This window comes from Strigops habroptila, chromosome 5, assembly GCF_004027225.2.
Source record: "Strigops habroptila isolate Jane chromosome 5, bStrHab1.2.pri, whole genome shotgun sequence".
NCBI lineage: Eukaryota > Metazoa > Chordata > Aves > Psittaciformes > Psittacidae > Strigops > Strigops habroptila.
In genome coordinates this window covers 60,294,550-60,319,687 of record NC_044281.2, presented here as the reverse complement: position 1 = coordinate 60,319,687, position 25,138 = coordinate 60,294,550, and the positions used below count along the sequence as shown (strand labels likewise).

Here is a 25,138-nt window from a genome sequence, read left to right as displayed (position 1 = left end):
CATTAAATTTCTTACATTAGTTACCATTAGTGGTTAGTTATAATTATGCTTAAGGCAGCAATAGAAAGGAGAAACAATTTTGTATATCATTTTGAGGTATCTGTAAGGGAGTAGGTTACACAGCAAATGATTGAGCAATGAGAAAAGCCAGTATGTAAATGCTAACACTACGGAACATGCGTCAATCCCAACTGAAAGTGATTGTGACCTACACAATATAAATGACTGTGGATGTTTTCAAAGAGCTTAAAAAGAACAGCGTTGAATAGCACATTTGGTTTTTCAGAAAGGCACAGTGAACCTGTCCCCAGCCATGAATTTAACAGAAGCTTCAAGTCTAGCAGCTGGCAACGTGTTTCCTAACATTTCTAAGCAAAGCTTTAACAGTGATTGTGTTCTAGGACACTCACACAAACAGCAAAGCCCCATTTCTGTTATCCCTCAAACAAAACCAGTTCAGGCTGGCAGAGTTGATTCTAATCTGGCAAACCTTTCACTCCTACACAGCATGGACATGAAGGTTTTTGCAAAACAGTAACAGGCAGCGAGTTTACCACACCAAAAAAACTTACATATTTCAGTTATACTGATTATCTGCTACCTAAAATCTGACTTCAGACTATATGTATATAGCTGTCAATAGCCTTCCAAGCTTGACAGAGGTTCTCCTAAGATTTGGTTCTTGTTTCTTTGCTCTTGAGCAAACTTTCTTACAAGTGAAGAAGCTTGGCGTTTAATAATGAAAGCATATTAGTGCCTCTGTATCTTTTTACGTGACTAAAAGAATCCCCCCCACTTGTTCAAAGTGGAGATTGATTAAGTCTGGCTCATACATACTACTACTTCAAGAAAATGCACAGATCAATAGGGTTATATTTTCTAATGACATTCACCTGGTTTATGGCAAAAAGTTCTTTTCATTATGTGTTAGTAAGGAAGAATTGTTAGATGGGTAACGAGCTGAATGACTGATAATGAAATTGTCGTAGAAAACAGGCAAGGGAACAGATACCATCTATTCTGTCTCTGAAAAGGCCTTATTTTTCTATGTTGCTAACACAGCAGTGTTTCAAAATGAAACATTAGAAAAGAGAAAGCTGTTTATGAGACTGTTCCACTTACAAGTGTTCAGACTCAAACCAGAAGAGACCTACCACTTCCTAAGAGAAAACCAGCCCCAATCCCAACCATTTGTCTTTTTGCAAGAGAGACCAATTGTCACAATTCAATCGGTATGACTATAGCAATTTTTCCATTTCACAACTGGAATTTAATAAGCTATTGAAAGCAGCTGTTTAACACTCTAAGTAATTCTGGGTTCTGAACCTCTGTGTGCCCTTACACTAAGTACAGGCAGACACTGAGCTGCTACACTGGTCTTCCCTGGCTGGCTCACCAGGTAGCAGCAAGTTTCTCAACAGCTCAAGTCCCTGCTTTGAAATAGGCCTCAAGACCTTCCTTAAGCACGTTCTGTACCTTTGCTTCTCAGTTTCACTACAATGCATTTACCCTTCTTGGCAGAGCCGGAATCCCCAGCCCACCTCTGAATACTGGCCCTTGCTGCCGGTGCCCTACAGACAGGGACACCACAGATGGTGGTTTAATCCATCAGTTCAGGGATGAAATGGCCCCTTCCCTGGGAGCCATACACCACCCACAGAGCCCAGCGCGGGGCAGCACTGACTGCTCCAGCTCAAACCAGAACCCAGCCATGCCTCTCACAGCTTTTGCTACCTGTGTTCTCCAATAGAGCTGTTTCCAAGCCTTCTCCCCTCACTACCCAAGAACAGACTAAAGTCACACAGACTTTTCTTTCCCTCCTTAAAATGATGAAAGCATAAAATGAGCAATGCAAACTACTTACAGTTTTCTGGGAGGAAGGATATAATTTCTTCTCCCCAACAATACAGGAATTAGAGACAGCTCCAGACTCCACCTTTCAGAAACACAGTAGCAGAAAATGAGTACCTACTTTCCAAACAAAGAAAACCCACTGATATCATCCTGTTACCTGACTTAAAGGGTGGCAGGAGACCCACAGCATGAGAAATCAGGTCAACAACTGCCCAAGAAAATTTCCCTTACTGCGGATCTGCCTTCGTATCTGGCAAAAACTATTCCAGAGAAAAGATGCTGCCAGGGAATGTTCTAGGAAGCAAAACAGGTGCTGCAAGGGAATCCTCAAGAGAGCCAGCTTCACTGCAGCTGGGCACTTACTGCCATGCAAGTATCATAATCAGTTCTCTCCAATTATACCAAGGTCTTTCCAGACAAGGGTGAATCTGTATTTTCTTCACATACACAACTCCAGCTAGTCAGAGTACTAATCACAACTAAGATCTGATATCACATAATGAAAAATACTGTTTTGTGAGGTTGAGAAAGTGTTTTTCCACTAGCGTTTACAAGGAGGAAGGTACCATCATAATGTTCCTCATGTAAAATTTCAGTTGTACTTAGTAACACGTGTTCGTCCTGCTCTAATATGACATCATATGTGGACATGAGTCAGTTCATGAGCATGGGAGTGCTTCATAAAAAACACCAAAACACTTACCATTTTTAAACTTGATCTTCTGCACTCAACCTTTGAGAAGAGTTTCCAACTAGAACGCATCTGCAATAAAGTAAAATCAAAGATTAAAACTCCATTAACAGAAGTGTGACTTATTATTTTTATCTTTTATATTAATTCTCATCCTGTTCAGCAGCTTATCCTTATTTTAAAAAGAATATACCAAAAAGATTAAATGACGTATCTGTATCGACTATCAAAACAAGCAGTCCTCCCCTTCTGCCCCAAAAGCAGCCCCAACACACTTCACTGGTTTTGAACATTTAGTTCAAACCAACACTCAAAATGTAGCTACACTGAACAGCCTTTCTAGAATCAACTAACACTGCTCTGTGGAAACCAGCAATAGATGCTCAGTTTAGCAGATAGAAAATATCTATGTATTTTATTCGTGAGAGAGAACTCAAAAGCCAGGAATAAAGTTTAAATTAAACAGCATTTACACTCAACCCGTTCTCTGGAAACAACATCTGACCCTTCATGCTTTTTTTGCTAGCCTAAATTTTGAAGACTATTTCTAAACAATTTTCAAGGCCAGATTAGACCTGCGTATGCCAAATAACACCCATACACAATGATAGGAGCCGCAGCCCATGCACAAAATTTATTGTGTGCTACCGTTTATAAAATACTTGAATAGTTCAGAACATGCATAAAATTTCCAACTTAGGGGTATGTACAGATTGTACTTCATGGCAAACGAACAAAAAAAAAAGGGGGGAGATGAACTCTAGTGACAGAAGTTTCAAGTTGTGTTCCAGGGGATGAGAGGGACATATAGCAAATGTCAAAATATATAACAAAGTACAGTGGCAATCAGTACAGTCCATTAGTTGTGAACAAATTAGCACAGGGCTTCAATTTTTATTTTAACCAAGCAGTCCTGTAGATACCAAAATACATGCAGTCTCAAGTTTACACTTTCACTAATGCCTTAGCAGTTGAACAGAGCAATTGCTTACGCGCTGCTTTGCCTAAACAAAAAGTATGTCCCATACAGGTTCAGTTTCCTTTACAGATTGAAAAATAATAAAAAGCTTGCAGCTATTCAGCCCAGTGATTATTAGCTATTTATGCAACCATAATACTCACAATAAACTAAAAGTACCCATAACATCTAGGTAACCTATAGATGTACATCATAGGTCTATATATTAAATATTTGCAAAATGAAAACATGCATACACAAAATACAATGCCAAGCTTTACAGACTTGATATGAATCAAAATTTACTTAAACAATGTACAAAGTTCAATTAAAAGTACCTTAAAATTAACACTTTCATATTTTTCTTACTTTTAAAATTAGTATATATAATAATTTTAATTTTTTTTAAAATTCAAGGTGGGGAAGAGTCTTGAAAAAGCTGGGCAAAAAAGTTTCTGAATTAAATATTTTTTTTAAATCTGTGTTCAAGTAATAAACATTCCTACATAGAAATCTTCCGATAAGCTGTAACTAAAAAATACAGTGAATACAATATAGAATTAGCAACATCTAAGGAGTAAACCTGAGGTCAGCATTTTACAGAATGACCAACTGAGATTATTTTTTTTTGGCATTTTTTTCTGTCTACTTAAAACACAGTTTTTGCAGCCTCAGATATTTTAAGACCATTCTAATCTATCATTTTAAAGACATTTCATGAAACCGATGTCCATTAATAAATAGTTAGCTCTTAGGGTTGTATTTGAAAGTCTGATTTAAAAAAACAAACAAACTACCTCTACCGAAAGAAAAATCCCATTTGTAAACTCAAAAGTGTTGACAACGATAAGCGTAAGATGCTAGTCTAGACGTGCTTTAGTGGTAACAGCCTCATCCTTTCCCCAGACCTCTTCTGAACTTCAGCAGCCGGTAGTGGACTTTGTGTGAACAGGCGAGGCAGGCTCCCAGGAGGTCGGGTCACCATGTAAAGAGAGGGGCTGTTGTCTCAAAAGCACGACGGTCATTCTTCAGTGGGATCAAGTCAGATGGTTTTCCACCTCATATGAAGTAGTCGCTTCGAGTGATCCCCCTGGCTATTTCATCTGTTGTCACATCAAAAAGCAGTAATCTAGGAATTCTCAGGCAAGACATGAGTGAGTACACCAGAAGCTGACGTGGTCACTGTGCATTGTTGTTGCCAGTTCCATTGTTTCCATTGGCATTTGTTGTGTTTATAGTATTAATACCGTCTTGCTGAAGAGCATCTTTTCTTGGTGGCATTCTCTCATTGATCCTATCCAAACCTTTTGCTTCTTCAAAACTGCAGATTTTATGTTGCGGAGAGAATCCTCGTATTGCTTAACAAAATGCAAATTTGATATGTCAGTAATAGAAAAATAAGTAGAAAGCATATACTTTTTCTAACAAATGATGTTTTAAAAATAGGTAAGAAATCAGCCAAAGAAACTCATGGCTCTGCATCTGTATTAGTAAAAGCTTCTCTAACCTGCTTTTCTGAAATGTTCAACGGCAATCATGAGTTCAGTTTGTAACAAAAGAATAAAGTATGGCAAATATTCTGCAAGTAGGAATCAAGGGGTTTAGACCCACTTGATTGCTTCTGCACATCCCTGGTGTGGCCAGCTATCAACACCAACTGCTTTTGCTGCCTGGTGTGTCAGGCTTATCTTGACATCCCCCTTCTCTCTGGTGGAATGTCAGCAAGATCTAAGCAGCACAGCAAGTGCAGTGAAGGCAAAGCAGCAAAGGGTTCTAAAAGTAATAGTAGATTTACATCCTGCATACGCATCGATGGCCTGATCCTCCAGTTTTCATGCAGGCAAAACTGCAGGATGTGGTTCACATTTGGTGCTAATCGTGGATGATGGAAATGGACACAACCACAAGCACTGAATTAGCACCGTGGTTAAACAATGGTACCATTTAAATACAAACGTATTTAAAATAAGTGTAGAAAATAGGTATTATTTTGCTACTGATTATTTTAATAAATGAGGTCTGTTGTTGAATTTACACCTGAAAATGGTGGACCACATAATAAGACTGAAGTCTTTGGAATGAAATAATTCTTTGGAGAGTAACTACAGCTTTTCACTCACAACAGGACCTCCTGCACGTGTGTGAGAGAACGGAATATGGCACTTCTTATATTTTTGGAGCTCTGACTTCTTTAATTAAAAAACAAAGAATAGTCATTAAATGGTGCTTTGCGACCAAATCTGAAAACCCCCAAGGGCAGCTCTCTCAACTGCTATGCTGTTTGTCATTCATTTCACTGAATATTGAGCAAGAGGAAATTAAAGTCTCACTGAAAAGCCAATAATCTGAAGTTGGATACTCTGAACACCAAATAATTTGATGGCATTTTGCTCAATACCACTAAAAAAGGAGGGATATACAACTTATATAGCACAGAAGCACTGACAATCCATGGAAATTAATATGCCTCATACTGGCAGGCTGGCGTATGTACTGGAAATAAATTTGGTCAAGAAATTATGTTCAAAATCTACAGAAAAAACCCACTACATTTAGAAGTCTTGCATGATCAAACATGTTATGGGAAAGTTTTAAAAAGATTTGTTCAAAGCCATTAAAATAGATTTTATGAGAAAAGGCATGCATAAACAACCCTCCTTCCACATATAACCCCCCAGCAATCAAACACAACCTTGCAGTTGAATGAAGAAAAAAACCCCAACACTAAACACTACCATTTTTAAGGACTTCAAGACAACACCACGTATCACAACATGCTATTATACAAAAACCTACTGCATAATTTGTAAAAACAAACAAAAAAAAGACCAAAAAACCCCCAAGGATTTCCCTAAAATATTAAAGATAATCATCATCCTAAAGCCAGAAATGAATGTTACATGTAAAAGGGATGAATCAATGCAGTTGATTCATCTCTGCTTGTGCAAGTTGAAAGTAAAACACACCCACACAGAGTACTTTTGAATTCCCTCCCAGACACCACAGATCTCTGCCAATGGCAAAGACTCTGATCATACCTTTTTCAGCCTCAATTGCCTCTACAGTGGCTGTACAGAAGTGAGCAGATGCATGCAAAATGAATGAGAAAGATGAAGAGTGTAATATCGCATAGCAGAAAAGGCAATGATCAATTTAATATAGTATGCTACGCCAGATTAGATTACAGTTAGTTAAAATGATAATTAAGGTTTTGGGGGTTGTTTTTAAGTTTAAGTGAACCTTCTTCTAAATTTTAACTAATACAGTTTATCAACTAAAAGTAACTCAGAGCAACACTAATTAATTGATGTTATTAACTGTACATTTCTCTAAGTTTTGTGGGTTCGATTGGGTTTCTTTGAGGCAGCAACAGAAAATTTAAACTGAGGTTAAAGATGTGGTATAGATTTAAAAATACTAAAACTCTATTTGAGACTACAGAATATGAAGATTAAAATGCATTAGGGAACTTCATTAAATTATCGGGAAGGGTACTATAAAAATAATATCTAATAATAAGAAATTCTTTTTCTCTTTATGTTTAGCTCCCTGAAGTTAAACAAGTACTTTGAATTCTCACTGTATTTTAAGTTAAAACATATATCTCTGAGAACTGAACGATGACATTTAAGCCAAGAAAGACAAATCTAGCAAATCTTTACAAAGTCTCATCAATTGTTTAGTTGAATCAACAACAAATTCTACAGTAGGAAGAGGTTTGGATTTAACATAGTCTTGGTGGGTGAATCAATGTGAATATTAAAAATTCAGCTTACTAGTTGTTTTTTTGAACTAAATATCCATGACATCTGCTGCAATTTCTTAGGTGTAAGATCTTTCCCACTTGTTTTAGCTCTAGAAGTCAAAGCTTTAATATAAGGTTATTAGGATATAAAAATAACTTTCTATTAGGGCAGACTTGCTAAAGAAACCAATTTGTAACTACAATCTGAACTATCGCTAAGCTTCAATAAAGATAACAACTTTTTACCTCCCCTGCTATGTGCCATGCCTCTAATACCATAATTTCATAAATATTAACAAAAAATAGCATACATAATGGTAAATCTACTTGTGTAGTGCTTGATATATACCATTAACAACAAAAATCATAGCACAGTATTCAAGTACATGTTGGGGAAACTAGCCATATAAAAAAAATATGGCATTAGATCAGAATGCTTTAAAGTTAATTAAGTTTATTATTTCTCATTTCCTATCCAACAAAACCCAGACACAACCTTTCAATTGCCTACACTATGCCTTAACCTCGCTGATGCATAAAATTATAATTTCCACTGAGATACTCTTAAAAAAAAAAATTTGGATACTTGCATTAAGCGCTACTAAAATAATGTGAAATGCTTAAGGGTAATGCAGCATTTTAACTTTTACATACTGCCCATTCCATGGTAGGGAAACGAAAAAACAGATTTCCTGCACTTCAATCTACAGAGACAAGGGCAACCCCAGAATTAAATCAAAAAGTCTCTTCAATGGATGGTTATTTATTTACATTTAAGGGAAAGAATTCTTCTCATATTGTAAAAATAAATTAGTTAAGAATTATTTTAGAAAGTCACCAAATACATACTTTCACACTATAATTAATTTGCCATACAAATACAAAACTATGTAGAAAAACCACCTCTTTCCACCATTTCCTGTTACCTGTGAAGTCTTTGTTTTCAATCTTTTCCTGAAAAGATCACGAATACTGATTTATCTCTGTAAATTATGTAGCTTGGTCATAAATACAAATTTCAAGATTTACTCCTAGTTCATTCTATGTGTAGTACTATTATTCCAAAAAGATCTTGGAATATACATCACAGTTAAGAAAAAGGTAATTTTCAACTTGACAAAAAAGAACAAACTGACTGGAAAATACAAGCACTTCAGAAAACCCCAAACTGTAAAGACTGAATTTGGAAAAGAATTTTGTTGGATTCTCTTTTGCAGGTACACCTGAATTAAAACTGTATTTGTTGTAAACCCTGATAAACCTCAAATAAATACTGTATTATGCTAACCTAACAGGTAATACTGATGTCTTGGCTCAGAAAAATTCTTGACTGAGAGCAAATTTTAAGCAACAGGGTTCAATGGCATTTCCATCCTCACTTCCAGCTCTCCCTGCTTTCTACAGGGGCAGATCTGATACCCTTGCCAACTTTCAACATAAACCCCCAAAAAGCTATCTTACTGCCCCTCTGATTAACAGCAAGGGCAGCAATGAAAGATAAGATGTATTTGGCTAGTTCAACTGATTTCTATGGAAATATTACAATTTTTCCTTTAGCCTTGTGTCTAGTAGGTTATTGAATAAGGTTTTAGGTATTTGGGGTTTTTTTAACAGACCTTGACTCAATTTGGAAAATAGTTTTGTTGGATTCAGCTCACAGAATAAGTCACCAGGAAATACTACGTACAGTACTTGGTTTTTAATATTTCAGCTACTATTATGCAAGTAACATAATTAATAAAAACCATAAATCTACATTAAAAAAAAAAACTTAGAAACATACAAAGGGCATAATTTCCCAAAGTCTGTTTTTATTCTAGCACATTAAAGCTATCCAAAAATAACCTATGATTTGTTTTTCCAAAATACATTCACATATTTCTGAAGTTTAAAAAATCATATATTGACTTCTTCCAAAGGATGTAGTTTTGCCCTTTTTTCCAAAACTATCTTTTTTAAACTGACTGGTCTTTAACTCTTTCACTAGAGTTTCAATTCGTATTTCACCCTCAGACTGCTTTGTTTTGCAGCAAGAATCTGTTCAAGCATTGCCAATAAAGGCGTTGCATCAGACCGACCCATGTGTTTGGTGCCCTACTCTGCATTATGTGAATGCCAAAAAGTTTCTCGTCTTTGAGAATGGCCACTGAGTATCTCACAAAAGATAGCAAGTGTGGCTGAACAAATTCCTGAAACAGTGGTGGTATTTGCTAAGATCTAGTATAGAATATGTTACTGACATTAAGAATTCTAACAGGCATATATGCAAAAATTGCATATGCATTGCCTTAGTGGTGACTTACCTATGTATGTGTGTGTGTGCATATATGTATTTGCCCTGATAAAAAAAAATCAGCCCATCTCTCTAGAAAATTCTAGAGGTACACTCCAATTTATTATAGCTTTCAAAGCTTCTTATAGATTTAATAGCAACTAGCACAACTACACCTTTTCTCAATGTGCCGTTGAAAAACAAGCACTTGTAAGATTGAAACCTGGAACCCCATGATAATTTTGTGAATTTTCAAACAAACAAAATAATTACTAGAATAAAAAAAATACTATGTTCCTTTTTCTCAAATCTAGACTAGTTTAAATTATTGAGAGTATACTGATCAACACAGTACAATATACTTCAAATAGTAATTAAATATTTTTAATAATAAATCCTGCCCTATCAGCAACCATATTTTTGCCAAGAATAGGACTTCACTGATATTATAATGGTTTAGAAAAGTGTTAATTATTGAATTATTTCATTTTTTACCTCTAACTTTGCCATTGAGCATAATAATTTGAAAACTGCTTTAAGACTGAAACAATAAAATTCTCATCAGTAAGTAGAAGTTACTGCAGTTTAGGGAGAACAGTTGGCACAAGTTATTTTGAACACTCAACATAACTAAAACAAATGAGGTATATTAATGAAGTGCATCAAGGAATATTGCCATCAAAAGTTCTAGTCAAGAAAAAAACACCCACAAAAATCCAAAACACATTTTGCATACTTTCCAAATGTCCCACATTTTCAGCAATAACAGAAAGTCATACATTTTATGTTAAAAAAATTTTCTAGTCAGTTTGATCCTCTCTGATATTTATAATGCAACACGGATAAAAATCTGTTAAATGAGTGAGAGGAATGCAGACTCATTTTTTTAAGCATAATAAAGTATCTTATTAAACAATGAAATTTAAACTAGAACATATGTTTTTGGAATAGTTGGATGGATTAGGAAACATACACCATTTCTTATTATAGACACTCACAAAACAATCACATACATACACTGGACATATAAACTTACTTGTAGACATTATATGTCCACTGAAAAAAATGACTTTCAATGTGACATTCATGTTTCAAAGCTATTAAAATAACAGCTTTGGTAGTTTAACAGAAAATGTAGTGAAAGGCTTTAAAAAAAACTACACAGAAAATTTAAAAAATTCAAATAAACAGCCTGAGTCACAAAATGAGAAAAGCAGCTACTCTTGCAAAACAGATTGTGTAAAAAGTGGTATTCATATATCACAATCTTTCAATAGTTATAAAATTCAGTGGTCCCATACAACAGTCTAATACTTTCTAGTAAAGTCAGAAGATGGCCAATAAAGAGCCTTTGAACAATTTATGTTAAGAGTGCTGCAGATATGAAGTCCAGTTTCAGACTGGTATATTTTAGTTATCCACCACTGTGAACAGAAAGATGGACTTCATTCTTTTAATACATTTGGTACAATCTCACAGCATTCTCCCTGAGTCTAGTTAATCGTTTATGGGCCCTGTGAAAAATGTGATCCAATAATTCAGCAAACTAAAAAAAAAAAAGAAGAAAAACCTTTTACAAAATATTCAATGAGCCAGATTACAGGTATATTTTGTATAGAGTTCTTTTTATTTTCATGCAAAAAAAAATATATGCACACTTAATAACACCCTTTTATTTTGATTTATTTACAAGTTTTAAATTCAATCCCTTTATTCTCAACTGATTTTATAACAATTACTGATATTTTTCAAGTACATTATTGTTCAAAATGCACAGACAATGTGCAGCAGCAAATGCAGCAAACCTCAAAAACAAGGTGCTACAACATTGCTTCTACATCAAGAGACAGACAAGTGTCTGGGATAGTGGTTTAATTTTAACACTTATACAGACATACATCTATACCTAGAGAGAGACAGACAGATCTAAGAAAGCAGCTACATCTGCAGAGGAAGGAAACAGCATGTTACAAGGACAATTCAGGGAGGTCAATTATACATAGAACATTTGACAAACAACATAGAGAACAAACTTTGGCATTAATTACCAGGGTACAAAACGTAGCACATTTCAAATCTATCAATGGAGTATAATATGGAACTCTGCAGCCCGTAGCTGTTTGTTCATATTAATATCAACAAGTATTTGACATTGTCAATGAAAATACTAACACATCTATAATAAAACCATTTTAATGGAAAGCAGACATGTAATGATGCAAAATTACATTACCATTTTTGTATCTGTAATGATCAAACGCCTCAATACCAGATATATAATAAAGTCACCTCACTTCAGGCATCTGCGCCGCCTGAAAAACTGCAAACTAGGGAAGCTGAAAGTCTGAAAAATGTGGCCTGACACCGCTGAATTAATTTGCTCTTAGTTTTATACCCTGGTTAAGTATCCATTTCACATTGCCTGATTAACACATAACACTATGCTTGTATCAGCCGCTAAGACAAGAACTGAAAAGCATAAGAAATTCCCTGCATGCATTATGTGTAGTGTTAGCAAAAGAGTGAGATGTGCCCCAGTCCATCTGAGGCACAGCAAGTTGCATAACATCATTACCACTTTGCAGGGTCTGTCGTCCTCCAGCCAACACTCCACTAGGTAACATTCCAGTGGGAGTCAAACCCTTGAGTGTCAGCACACTTTCACTCTCCTCCCTGATGTGAGAAAAAACAATAACAGAACCTTAAATACCCACTCATGAAAACTTGTATTGAAGTAAAATAAGGGATGAGGAGAGGGAAAGCCTATTTTTGCTGTGCTTTATGCATGTCAAGGGTGAATGTAAATTCAAATTCAAACAACTAGAAAGAGGAAAATATTTCTATTCCACACCAGTCTTTCCTCTGCCTACAAGTTATAAATGGTAATTACTTCTGAACCACATTCTGAGCAATTATTCACATGCAAGCTCATTAGCTTTGAAATTAGCACTGAATGCCTCATGAGGTGCTGAACATATCTCAGTGCCATGAAACAACCCACAATTTTGTTCAAAGCCTCTGTGCTTCAGGAAATGCTAACTTTACAAAATTACCCCTATTTGGACAACTATGTTCTGTGGAAAACTGTACATTTGGGTAAATTAGATCTAGAGATTTCATGATCATGACAGGTATAAGAAAACAAGTTTTTTTAAAAACCTGAAAACAACAAACAAAAACCTGAAACAAAAAGCCCCTAGTCCTCAATTTTCTGGTATGCCAGAAATTTTCCAAGCCAGTCCTGACCACTTCCATTACACCCTTGATTTCAATCTCTTTTTTTTTTTCAGTATTTTCTTTCCAACACCCATAGCCAATGGCTGGACAAATAACTTATAAACTAAAGATCATGTTCTCTGATTTCCTGAAATATGTCTCAACAATTACTTAAAAATATTCTATAACCAAAAATACCAACATCGATGTGGTGCATCAATATGCCAAACAAGATTATGATGCACAGTTGATCTCCCTGAAAAACATTTGGCATCTATTATCCTGGAGCAGAGATGTTTTCCTAATATATGGAAGAGGGGGGTTTGGAATGCAGAAGTCACGCAAGTACCTGAGAACAGAGAAGACTCTTGCCATCTTGCCAATTGCACGAATTTTGTTTCTGATTATTTCTTTCCGTGCGGCAGCTGTACCTACTTTCAATGGAATAAGAGAGAGTCTCAAGCTCATGAGTATTTACAGGGTCACCATTTTAAAATGCATCAATTTCAATATAACTGCTTAAGTTCAGCGCTCTTCACAGGAGGCCAGTACCCAAACACTTAAGGGCACAGTTACAAAATTATGGACTCAGAATGCCACCAAACCCACTACCACTTTTGTGTCCACAAAACACACACAAAAATTTAGAATGTTTACAGTGATTTCCTAAAGCTAGCAAGCATCTGTATTACCACTATGACTGTGTAGTAACTATCATTAACTCATTTGCCTAAATTTTACACTTGAAATTCTTCACTGACATCTGTGTATATCAAGATTTAGGCATGCAGCCTAATATAGAAGCCAAAGAGATATTAAAGCCACAAACCCCAAAGATTTGTTGCTAATTCTTACACAACTGTCCAAGAAAAAACACTAGTTTGTTTGCTTGGTTTTATGTCATCCCCACAAAAAACCACCACAAAACAAAATGACAGAGAATTGCAGCGTTACCTCCCTTACCACCTAAGCCTATGTCCGTATCATCTTAGGTCTGCACCATTTCCAGAAATTACAAATATCAAAGATCTGGAGTAAATTCTGCAAATTCCACAGAGCAGAGAGATACCGTTTGTCATAGATAAAAGTGAAGACAAAATTCTGAAAGGCAGCTTGCGATTGGGAAGGTGAGCCACCTTTACTTGCCTTAAAGAAATTGTATAAACATTATAAAAACAGAAGCTCCTTTCTCCAACACTAAGTGTTGCTGGTTTGTTCCAATGCATAAAAGTCATCCTTCCCCTCATCCTCCTCTCCTTTTCCTGACTCCTCAATTCCACTAAAACAAGAAAGGCAGATGAGGAGATACCACAACTAAACTCCTTACTTGTCCTCAGCCATCGGGGAAGGAGATTACTAATCACACCAAGACTAACTCAGTCATACTCTGAATTCAACCACCAAAGTGACCAAACTTAGGACCAAAAGTGAGCAAACTCAGACAGCTGTTAAGCATTCCAGATCTTCCATATAACATTGTTCTTCAACTCCACTCATTAGAAAGTTGCAAAACTAATTTGCAAGAACGTAAGAATGTAGAAGAGAGGATCACAAAAGTGGGCAAAGGAAAGCTGCATGTCCACAAACTTGTCTACTTGCATTCAGAAAAGGCAGCTGTGAAAGAAGCCTTTTTATATCCCTGCTCACTAGTACTTAGCTTCCATGTGAGAGTACATACACTCTAGCATGAACAGTCACCCTTCTTAAACCACAGTTGCAAGAACGCAAGGCTTTCTGTTGCACAAGAGCAGGCAGATTTCCTGCCCTGAACACAAAACCAAGTAAAACACAAAAGAGAAGGCCTGCAATGGCAAACGACAACAACAAAATCACATAAGAAGGAAAATGTACAGTAGTGACAAAGAAAAAAGGGAACAAGAGACAACCTTCAAATGAACACAATGAAAGAATCTTGGGGTAAGCCAAGTATCTGCCAATCCATTTAAACCAAATGAAAAAGCCAGGAACTACTGAGTAAAGTTTTTTTAAACAATGGAACAACTTTAATAAACTGTAGACACAAAATTAAAAACAAACAAAGAACCAAACCCAAAAAACCCAACAAAAAACCACAAAAAACCACAGAAGGCTCAGGAAAATCTTTGACTATGTGAGGGTGAAACATTCAATTTTTACTAAAAATAATTTATTTTAAATTTTAACTTTTAATTTTTAAAGTCTAAAAGTTTTTACTTTCTCTCTTTGAACACAATGAAACAAAAGCTTGAGGATCTGGAATGAGAAGGGAACTCCCTAGGAGTTTTGAAAAGGCTAGGGCTAAATGAGGGACCGTCAATCTTTCCCTAAAAGTCTCTCGGTTTTCCTCTTACCTATGCCTATTTGAGGGCTAGAATGACGCAGAGCTGTAACATGTAGGCTGAAAAGATTTTAGGCAGTGCTAGTGCCTGTATCTAACTCTCAAGGTCCCTGTGCCTTAAGAGAAGAAAGGCTGGGTTTGTGCAGTTCTGGTGTTTGTTTGGTTTGGGGGTGGGGTTTTTTGTTTGGTTTGTTTTAACATGATCTTTCATTGCCACAGCCCTCTAGAAGTACCATAGCCAAGCCAAAAGCCCAAGGGTATTACTTCAGGCTGCAGCTCTGCACTAATGTGGCCACTGAATCCTGTTTAGTTCAGAGAAGACTGTAAGGTGGCATCTGCTTGCTGAAGAATGTCTTGATTATACCCTAAATTAGAGGAGATAAGAAAAAGAACTCTTCCATTCCCCATTCCCAATGCCTGCACAAGAGAAAAATTTGAAATGCTTATACTATTATGCTCTAAAGAACTCATAACCTTTTGAAACACCTCTGTAATCTTAATGCATTCCCAAACATTAGAAATATTCTCTGGAAGTGAGAAATTTAAACAGAGAGCAAATTTATTATTAGGTAAGTAATGATCAGAAGAATTTTTCTGCACAGAATTATCTACCCTGGGATTTCTGAAAAAAGGTGAGAGACCATAAATTTAAGATGGCAGGCTTCTTTTTACCATTCTGTTTCCAGCCATCTTCAAAATTGTACATACAATCGAAAAGTAACTTTTTCACATATCAGTTGAAGGAAACTAAAAATACTACACAAACCAGGCTTTGAAACATTGTATAAACACATTCCATGCACAACCTCAAAAAAATCCTCATGATAAAAGTATTAAAGAGCAAGACAGACAACTGAACGCTCCCTACACATGCAGGACCAAGGAGAAAATTTTAGAAACAGGTAAAAGAATGAAATTCTATAAAAAAAAAAAAAAAAAAAGGAATGGAAGAAAGGAGGAAAAAAATTCATGCACAGAAAGACAGATGTCTTGGAATATGACTTCTGATAGCAAAATACACAAGCTTTTATAAACATCCCATTAAAACGGGTAATAATAATAAAGGCTACATATGTCTTTCGACAGAAAGGTATTTTTTGCACTAATACTTATACTGCCATGTTCTATGAAGTCATATTTCAAAACATTCCTACTCTGTCTGGTCTGTACCTTTTTTATTGCCATATATGAGTCGCTCTTCAGATGGAGAGTCCAGAAAAAAAGGAAGTGAACGATGGAGAAAAAGGTGAGTGAGACAAATAAAATATTCAACTTGGCAGTGGTAATAAAGAAGGAATGGAGAAGAAATGTGAAAAAATAAAGTGGAAAATTGCAACACTTAAAAATGCATTCATCAAACAAGAAGTGGAATTGTCGAGTGTGTTTTAAAATTTGACAATAAACAAGTGAAAGCTTGAAAGTCAACAGTTTAAAAAAAAAAATCCATTCACATAGAAAGATAAAGCGTAGACAGTACCTAGGTGGCATTAAGAGATGCATCAAGCAAAGAAATTGTTAAAAGAGACAGAAGAATAAAATAATTCAAATTAGGAAACTGCAACTATCATTCTACAGACAGGGCATGTGCAATCAACTGATGACTGCAATTATGCTGGACAACACGGAATACCACCTAACCCTACCCTGCAAATACTTGGTATACTTGTTTTACACTCAGTTTAGCAGGATTACTCAAATGAAAAACATAAATTAATTGTTTTCAGGATCACATTTGAGACTATTTCTAAGTTTTCACATTTCTGAATGGCAGCAAAATTTGAGTGGCTCATAAGCAATGCACCCCAACCTAAAACACACAGCTGCTTAGCACAACACTATTCTGCTACTGAATTTGAACACAGTAGTTATCAAACATTAAGAATGGGTTCATGTCTCTAATATCTTTATAAATGATCCTTTAGTGTTCCTCTAAGGCTGCTGAAACTTTTCTTCCTCCTCCCCCATCATCAAATAATCCACCAAATCAATTGTTATTGGATAAAAGGAAGCAAGTCTGAAAACCTTTTAGGTGTGACATTAAGCACTACTGTAAAAAAAACAAAACCTAGTGTGATATGTTAGGTCTTCATGTTAATGCTGCTTCTCAATCATCATGTTGCAAACATCTCCTTAACAACCTACTGTATAATAGTTTAAAAGATAATGTTATAATTCATTAAATAAATACGTATTATACAATGTACGCATACAGGTCATCCTTTAACTTTTATGCTTTAAACTCAAACACTAAGACTCAAACTTGTATCTCACACTTATTGTATACCACTTCGCCATAAGAAATATTATATATGGCTTTTACCCACAACAACTCTCTACTGAAGAGCAAGCATTAAGAAATTTAACATCTCATAATAACTTCATTCTAATGAATTTACAAAGTTTAGTATTTTTCAAATTTAAAATGAGAAATTCTGAAAATTTTCTACAAAAAGTTTCAGTTTTAAATAGAAATCAGATATGAATATTTGCAAAGAATACCATTAGTGTTTCTTGATCACAAGCACAAAACCACAATTCCCTTCCCTGCCCCTCAAAATGTCATTATCTAAAGAAAAATTTGAAGGCAATTTTCTTTAAATTTCACGTAGTATTACACCAGCCTAAGCCAATTACTCTTTCACAAGTTATTACCATTAAAAAGATCTATACGTCTTAAAGTAACCCCTACCGTCAAATTGATCTTCTCCCTCTGTCATCAGTTCATCATCAGAGCAAATGCTCAAAACATTCACCAACATTTCTGTTACTGTATAGGAAAAAAAAAGTCTTAATTCATTCCCTGTAGAATTTCACATATTTTCATGCATACAAGCTATAACTAGTTACCAGCAATGATAGCGAATGAACTCTCCACACCATAGCTATTGCTCAATAACCTGGTTTCAAGAATGTTTTTCTTGATGTGAATTGTCACTGAATTAAAAAAGCTCAGAAAAATCAGCTAAAAATTATACCACCTACTAATCAAAGACCACAGCAGAGCTTTCTCTCCTATCATACAAGCAGTTCTTTTAGATAAGGAATGTCTTCTTGTATATTAGTATTTTTACATTAGGATAAGTATTTGAACTAGATTTTACACAAAATTTACTTAAATATGAAAACATTTTGACTGCTCAAATTTAGGCTCAAAATGAAAAAAGCTGTTCCATTCCTGGCACCTGCAGGCATGTAGCAGAAGCACCAAAGCAGAAAAATATTATGACATAAATATGATGCAAATTACATGTTTTTTTAAACTCCCTTTAAAAATATCGATATAGTAGATACACAAGCTTGCCTCAAGAAAGCTTTCATTTTCTTTCTTCAGGAATCTCTCTACTCTGCCACTCAACTTTTCCCACTTATATCAGGCTCGTTTTTAAAATAGCCAAACTTCTCCTCCCCCTATTCATAAACCTATTCCAGAAGTTCAGTCAGATGGTTAAAAAGCCTGTAAATTGCTGTCTACATTTATTCATTACTAATTCATACATTCCCTGTGTTACCTGCTATGGTATTCTTCTCCATTCTTGGGAGTTACTCCCCACTTCAACGAAAAAAACCCCAAACCAACCCCAAAAATAACTAAATACAAAAGCCAGCAAACAAAAAAACCCCAAACCCCAAATTATTTGATTTTGATCTGTCCAATGCATACCAGACAATATTGACACTGTATCCTTCATTAAAAGTGAAAGCATGTACTTGTCCAAAGGCAAACTACAAGGGCCATGATTCCAGCAAACATAAGCATACAGTGAGTCAATGAGCGACTTATTTAACAGTACTTGGGTGTCTCATTACCAGCATCATAAAAAAAGGCAAAATAAACAGTATTAACTCTTTCTTCTTGAAAATGTTATCTACTACATCATCAGGTAAATGAGATACATACAAAAATCTCCTTTCAAATGTGAGGTCCCTCTGTTTAAAAATAAAATAACCTGTTGAGTGGGTTAACCATACTAAAAAGTATCCAAATTATTTGTGTTAAACTGCTTATTAAAGACAATGTAAACAAAATCTAGAATCCTAGGTTTATATGACTGTAAATATATCATCTCAAGAATACTTTTCAAAGAAATTTAAAGAGCTTTCCAGACCTCTTCTATAAAAAGTGCAGTTTCTGTCATGGAGGATTTTAAACAGCCTCCAATATCACTGCTTTCACTGAAAACTACTTGGAGCCCCAGTGTCCCAGATTCAGAGTTATCAACTCTAGGGAGGGAGGAGGTGGGGGGAAACAAGGATTTAAAAAAAAAAAAAAAAAAATCTATGCTAAATTATCTTTCATACAAGAAAAATAATAACTGAAAAAGTTATCTTTAATGAAGGTCAATCTGTTATAACTATATAGGAAAGTTATAATTTTACATGAATATCTCAACATAGTTTATACCTATAACTATACAAGATTAATAATATTTTAATTCAAAAGTTCAAAGGTACTACTTAACAATGCATGTATACACCCTCAATGGGTGTATTTCTGTTATGGAAATAACAGAATAATATGGAATAATCCTCAATGGGATTATTTCTGTTAACGCCTCTGCTTTATTAGATGCAGCTTAAACTATCTTGACTGAAACGGGTGAAGAAAATAACCAAAACCTCCAGCCTATCCTTTCTCAGAAACGGCATTTTCACACACCAACCCCCCTCCAAATCAGTTTAACAACTTCAACAAATCATCTACCTGATAAATACTGATACTATTTTTCATAAAGCCCATGCAATTAGTCTCTCATCGGTAAATATATCTAAAGAATAAATAAATAAATAAACTCTTCCCAACATCAATCTGGGAGAAATAGGAAAGATATCCACTGATGTGTAGCTTTTGCCTACCTTTTTCTCCAACAAATGGCAAAGACCATGTAAAAACATCCATAAAATTTGGTAGCCAGTAAGGATGAGGAGAACAATTGAACTGACGAATATTCATCACATTGTTTTCATATTTTAATACAGCAGCTAAAAGAAAATACAGACATTTTGAAAAGAATGCTTAAAACTTTTGAGTACCACAAATGTAAAGACACAAGTTTGTTTTAGCTCTATTTTACACTACAGACAAAACAATCCCAGAGATGCTCCACTCTCTTTCTTTCACAGTATTTACAGGATAGATTTCTAATGGAGAACTTCGAATTTTTATTGCACATGTTGCAGTTTAAGGCACTGTTAGAGTTCTGTACTATCCTATTATAGGTCTATAATGAACAAAGACTTTAAAATATCCTTAAATGGTTATCATTTCAGCACCAAAATCCTAACTCAGAACAGCAGTATATCTAGACTCAGGTTTTATTCTTCATATGGAACCATAGAATCACAGAATCAAATAGGTTGGAAAAGACTTTTAAGATCATCAAGTCAAACCACTACCCCAGGACTGCCAAGTCCACCACTAAACCATGTCACTGCGGGCCTCATCTACAGGTTTCTTGAACACTTCCAGAGATGGTGATTCCACCACTTCCCTGGGCAGCCTGTTCCAATATCTGATCACCCTCTCAGTGAAGAAATTTTTCCTAATATCCAATCTAAACCTCCCATGGCACAGCTTTAGGCCATTACCTCTTGCCTCAAGTAAAACCATAGAAATCTAGAAGATCAGGAAGAAGGGGAAGCAGAGAGAACCAAACCAGAAAAACAGAAGCATTCTAAATCTAAATAAGCATTGATTGCATTTTTCCATACTTACACTTGCATTACACTGGAAATAACTGATGTGAAAAAGGATTCTCAAAATGCAATATCCACAGAGATGGTGAAAAGATGAAAAAAGCCAGTTGCAGCTAGTTTTATTTCTCCTTTACTCCTTCAGTGCAAGTAACAACAGCTTATCTTTTCCTCTATAGAGCTAATCACCCTACATAAGTGGTATGGGTTGGTAGTTGGTTCTTTGGAGGTGGGACAGAAAAAATGCAACGTATTTCATAGAAAAGTGGTCTTGGTTTCAAAAGAACACTATTTTAACATTTGGAGATCATTCACTCATCACATACTTTAAATGCCAGACTTTAATGTCATACTTGAATTTCAGCAGACTTTATTTTTAATTATTTCTGTTGTTGAACTTTGCTCTCGTCTATGAATAATATTAATTCACAGCTAAGCTCTTCTCTGTAATTCTGACTTGTAAATCTCCACACTATTAAGCATGCTTCTCCTCTGCAACTTTGTCATAAGCAGAGGACAGACAAAAATTAATTCCTTCCTGTTTACACCTCCCTAATAACATTTCCAATGGTGATCAGTACTTAGATCACCATTTGCTCTTTCTCGATTTCCCATTATGGCCCTGTACCATCACAATTAGACTCTCAAATGCTGTGATACACAACACAAACTACCTTATGCATAGGCTTCTGATCAATGTTTCCTCCCTTTTTGCCCTCCTGGCAAAAAATTGTTAATATTAGATGACTTAATCTAGTAAGACATTTTTATTTTATTATTACATACAGTTATTAATAACAAGATCTTACCTTTATTATTGTAGACATCCAGGTAATTAGGTGCTGAAAAAATTGTTATTAATGATGGGAACCCTGTAGTTTGACTTTTCCTGTACATTCTATAACTGCAAAACCAGACAGATTATTTCACATCTTACAGCAATAAGCAATATTTTTTTTATTTTACACTGTGAGTAATTTCTTGAAAGACACAAAGTACTTACCCTGCATCTTGTGCTTCATGTGCTCTAATGATTGACAATAAATTATTATTTTGCAAAAATTCACAAACTGCTGGATAGCTGTGAAATGAAAACAGCTATGAGTAACAGAAATTATCTAAAATATGCAGCAAGAGTCAGCATCAAGACATCAAATAGGTCATAGCATACTCTCACCTATAAAAGTATGAGCATCCTCTGACTGTATTGTGACTGAAATGCTCTTGTGAATTTTCATTTCCAAAATCTTCTGAAGGATCTGACCACAATAAGTCACACATTGGTCCAAATGCTGGAGGCTCTTTGAATCTATCTAACTGTTTAAGAAAAGGTAACAGCACAAAGATTCTTTGAATATTAAATCAGTAAGTTTTACACATTTGTTCAATTACATATCCATCAATACTATGCATTTTTACAATAAGTCACAGTATCAAAGAGAAGTGGTTTCTCTATATTTTTTCCTCTCCTCCTCATGAAATAAGGCAGAGACATGCCCAAAGAACCAAACCTGTTAAGAGCAATAAGATTTATTAGTTGTAAAAAGAAGGGAGATAAATTCCAGACTGATGGATATGTGTAATACAAGGTCAAGTTACAGACAAGGAACAAAATGGTTCTGTTTCATGCACATGCCACACCTACCAATCTGGAGACACTGCCAGGAATTAGCAAAGAGAAACAGTACAGGAAACAGGAATTATAAAAGAAAAGCATGAATAATTAGCACTGACTAGAAGAGACTAAATAAATTAAAAAAATTATCGTAATGATAATTAAAACAAAACCTGAAACACCTGTGTCCAAAATGGATCATTTAACAACGTAATGAAGAGTTGACTAGCTTAGCCATCTTAGACTTCTTTCATACAGGCTTTATTTCTCAGCTACGGCCCTGGTGTAATGGGCCATTACACAGTTTGGGAGATGTCTTTGTTTTCTTTCTCTAGTTACTTCTTTACAGATTTCCACTTAGAAACACCTGTTTTAGCAGCCTGCAACTTTCCTAGTAACCACGGTGAAAATGGGCAGAGGTAAGGAGGACAGCACATTTGTTAATGTAAAAGGAAAATACCCTGCTTAATAAGTAACAGACAATGAATCTCTGATGTCCCAGAAATAAAATTAGATATCCCAGATTCAATATAAGGTTACTTGATCTTTATGTAGCTGGAGTTTGTTCACAAGATGATTTTATCCAAGAAATGTAGGAACGGTTCTTTGATGGACAGTGCATTTATCTCACTTTACCTCCCACACCAAAGAAGATGACTTTGATGGTACTAGAGAACACTTAACTCTTCATGACAGGTTCGAAGGGAGGTTTGGTGGGCACCTGGTGAATTTGAGTCTAACGGTCCATAGGAATCCATTCAAATATGGAACCAGCAGTAGTGCCAAGCTCTCTCATGCCCTGGAAAATCAGAGCTCCCGAGGTTGCCACCTGTAACATAAGTGGAGAGGTCCAGATCTTTACAAATTCCTGCCAGATAATGGCAAGGCAGGTATTAACTGAAGTTGTTGTTGGAATTTATTCATTATTAAAAATCCAGTGGTTTAACATTTCCCACACTGGATGATAAACCCTGTATGGAATATTTCTTCCAGAAATTGAAGAAGTCAGTCCATCAACTTCTGCAAGTACCTGAATTTCTGTAGATTAAACCATCAAGTTTCTAAACGTCCAGCAATTAATTTGGGTCCAGAAGCTAACAGAAGCATTCACACAAAGAAGATTCAGCTGTTTCGCGATGGATGTTTCCTGCAATACAGAAGGCTGAAAGTCTAGAAAGCATTTCTAAGATTTTCTTCAGGTTTTCTTCAAGGATTTTCCTTATGACTTTGGCTAAATGGATAGAGACGTTATAAAGTTTTCGTTGCTATAAGCAACCCTCTCTCCCAAACCACTTTCTCGTAGCATTAGAACAATGATGTAGACATTTCTTGAAGTAAGGAGGTCAGTTTGTAAAAAACAAATACACTTACAAACACACCAAATCAGTGTCTCCTTCACTAGACAATTTACCAACTGGATGGTTCTCAAGACATCTCAATATTTAAGGAAATGTCACTGCAAGCTACTCAACCCAGATTGCATATATCAAATCAGAATAACCAACTTAAGGGTTTCTCTACATTCAGCTATTTCTGAATCTGTTGCGACTACGGCAAAACAGAATCTCAATACAAATTAGCTTAACATATTTCTAAATATGATTAAGGTAACTGAGAAAGACAATTTTATTCAAGAACAAGAATCACTACACCTGGTGTTAAACCAGAAATAGGTACTATAGTTTTTAATATGTACCGTAAGATCATAGAATCTAAATTAATTTCTAGGTATTAAGCAATCAGGGCTACTAAACTAAAGTGCATCATACCTCCACATAGATGTTCAAATTCAGGTGTAGCAAAACCTTGGAGGTAGATTAAGGTACGGCAAATTAAAACTATTTTACTTTTTGAGGCAAAAGACCTTCGCAGAAGTTTCACATTCTTGAAGATACAGACAGCAGTTTTAATTAATCTGTAGTCATTTTCCTGGGAATCATCACATAGTAAAGCCTAAAAACAACGTGAAGGCCAGTGAAGAGTGGCAGTCATCTTACATACTACTGAAGAAAAGGAAATTTCAGCAGACCACAGAAAGAAAGCAAGGTATTATAAAGACGGATTCACAGTAGCACTCCGATACATTTCAAGGCACTTTGCTGATCAAGCCTTAGTATCACCAAGAACTAAACAAAAGAATGACCATCTGTTGTAAATGAGGAAGTAAATTCTCTGTCTCTCTTCTTTAAATTAAGAATCCTCATAAACTTATCTGGACACTTCCCCCCTTGCAAACCACAAGGCTTAAAATCATAATTCCTGGAATTCTGTTTCAGCTGAAATCTTGGCAGTACACAGCATCTCTAAGTTGGTGGACATGTGTCTGAAAGAGACGCTCTTTACCAAGACAATCAGAACATCTGTGTAAACGAAGTTCAGAGAATAAAAATCAGATTAATCCAAGTTTCACAAACTTCCATTTTCCCAGAAATAAGAAGCACTTGCAGCAATCTTTCTAGTTAGGCTTTACTGTCATAGCTACTATGATAGCTGTCCTCTACAGGAAATAAGTTTATGCCAGCAAAAATAATCATTTGTGTAGTTTAATCACCTTCATGGATGTCAATAATACTGATGTTAGGCTTCATCCACAAGAAACTGCATCTGCACAGAACTTTTTTTTTTCTTTAGGTGATTCCTATACTATTTATAGAGCTGTGAATTCCCTTCTTCTGCCAGATGATTATGCCTACACGTTTGCAGAGAAGACCCCTCCTTAATAAGAACTTCTGCTAATAAACCAGAAGGCTTGTAAAATTATACAATTGTCTCGACTGTT

At 35.5% G+C, this 25,138-nt stretch overlaps 1 protein-coding gene across 13 annotated transcripts in view; it reads right to left on the bottom strand.

Moving 5' to 3' along the window:
* The window catches only part of PPP3CB (protein phosphatase 3 catalytic subunit beta), a 70,151-nt gene that overhangs the window by 21,613 nt on the left and 23,400 nt on the right, over positions 1 to 25,138 (bottom strand). For 5 of the 13 annotated variants that reach the window (XR_003991661.1, XR_003991660.1, XR_003991662.1 and 2 more), the window contains exons 6-14: positions 21,922 to 22,061; positions 21,748 to 21,825; positions 21,554 to 21,648; positions 19,908 to 20,033; positions 17,743 to 17,820; positions 13,086 to 13,170; positions 12,096 to 12,193; positions 2,558 to 2,617; positions 1,865 to 1,936 (exon numbers count right to left, since the gene is read on the bottom strand). Coding sequence is in view for 8 of the 13 variants with exons in the window: in XM_030488171.2 (XP_030344031.1) it covers positions 4,683 to 4,861; positions 6,542 to 6,571; positions 12,096 to 12,193; positions 13,086 to 13,170; positions 17,743 to 17,820; positions 19,908 to 20,033; positions 21,554 to 21,648; positions 21,748 to 21,825; positions 21,922 to 22,061 (909 nt within the window). In the remaining 5 variants the exon portion in view is untranslated. Of the gene's footprint in view, positions 1 to 470; positions 1,937 to 2,557; positions 2,618 to 3,153; positions 4,862 to 6,541; positions 6,572 to 12,095; positions 12,194 to 13,085; positions 13,171 to 17,742; positions 17,821 to 19,907; positions 20,034 to 21,553; positions 21,649 to 21,747; positions 21,826 to 21,921; positions 22,062 to 25,138 lie in introns of those variants that run through there. The other 8 variants (XM_030488171.2, XM_030488177.1, XM_030488179.1 and 5 more) reach the window with 5 other exon arrangements.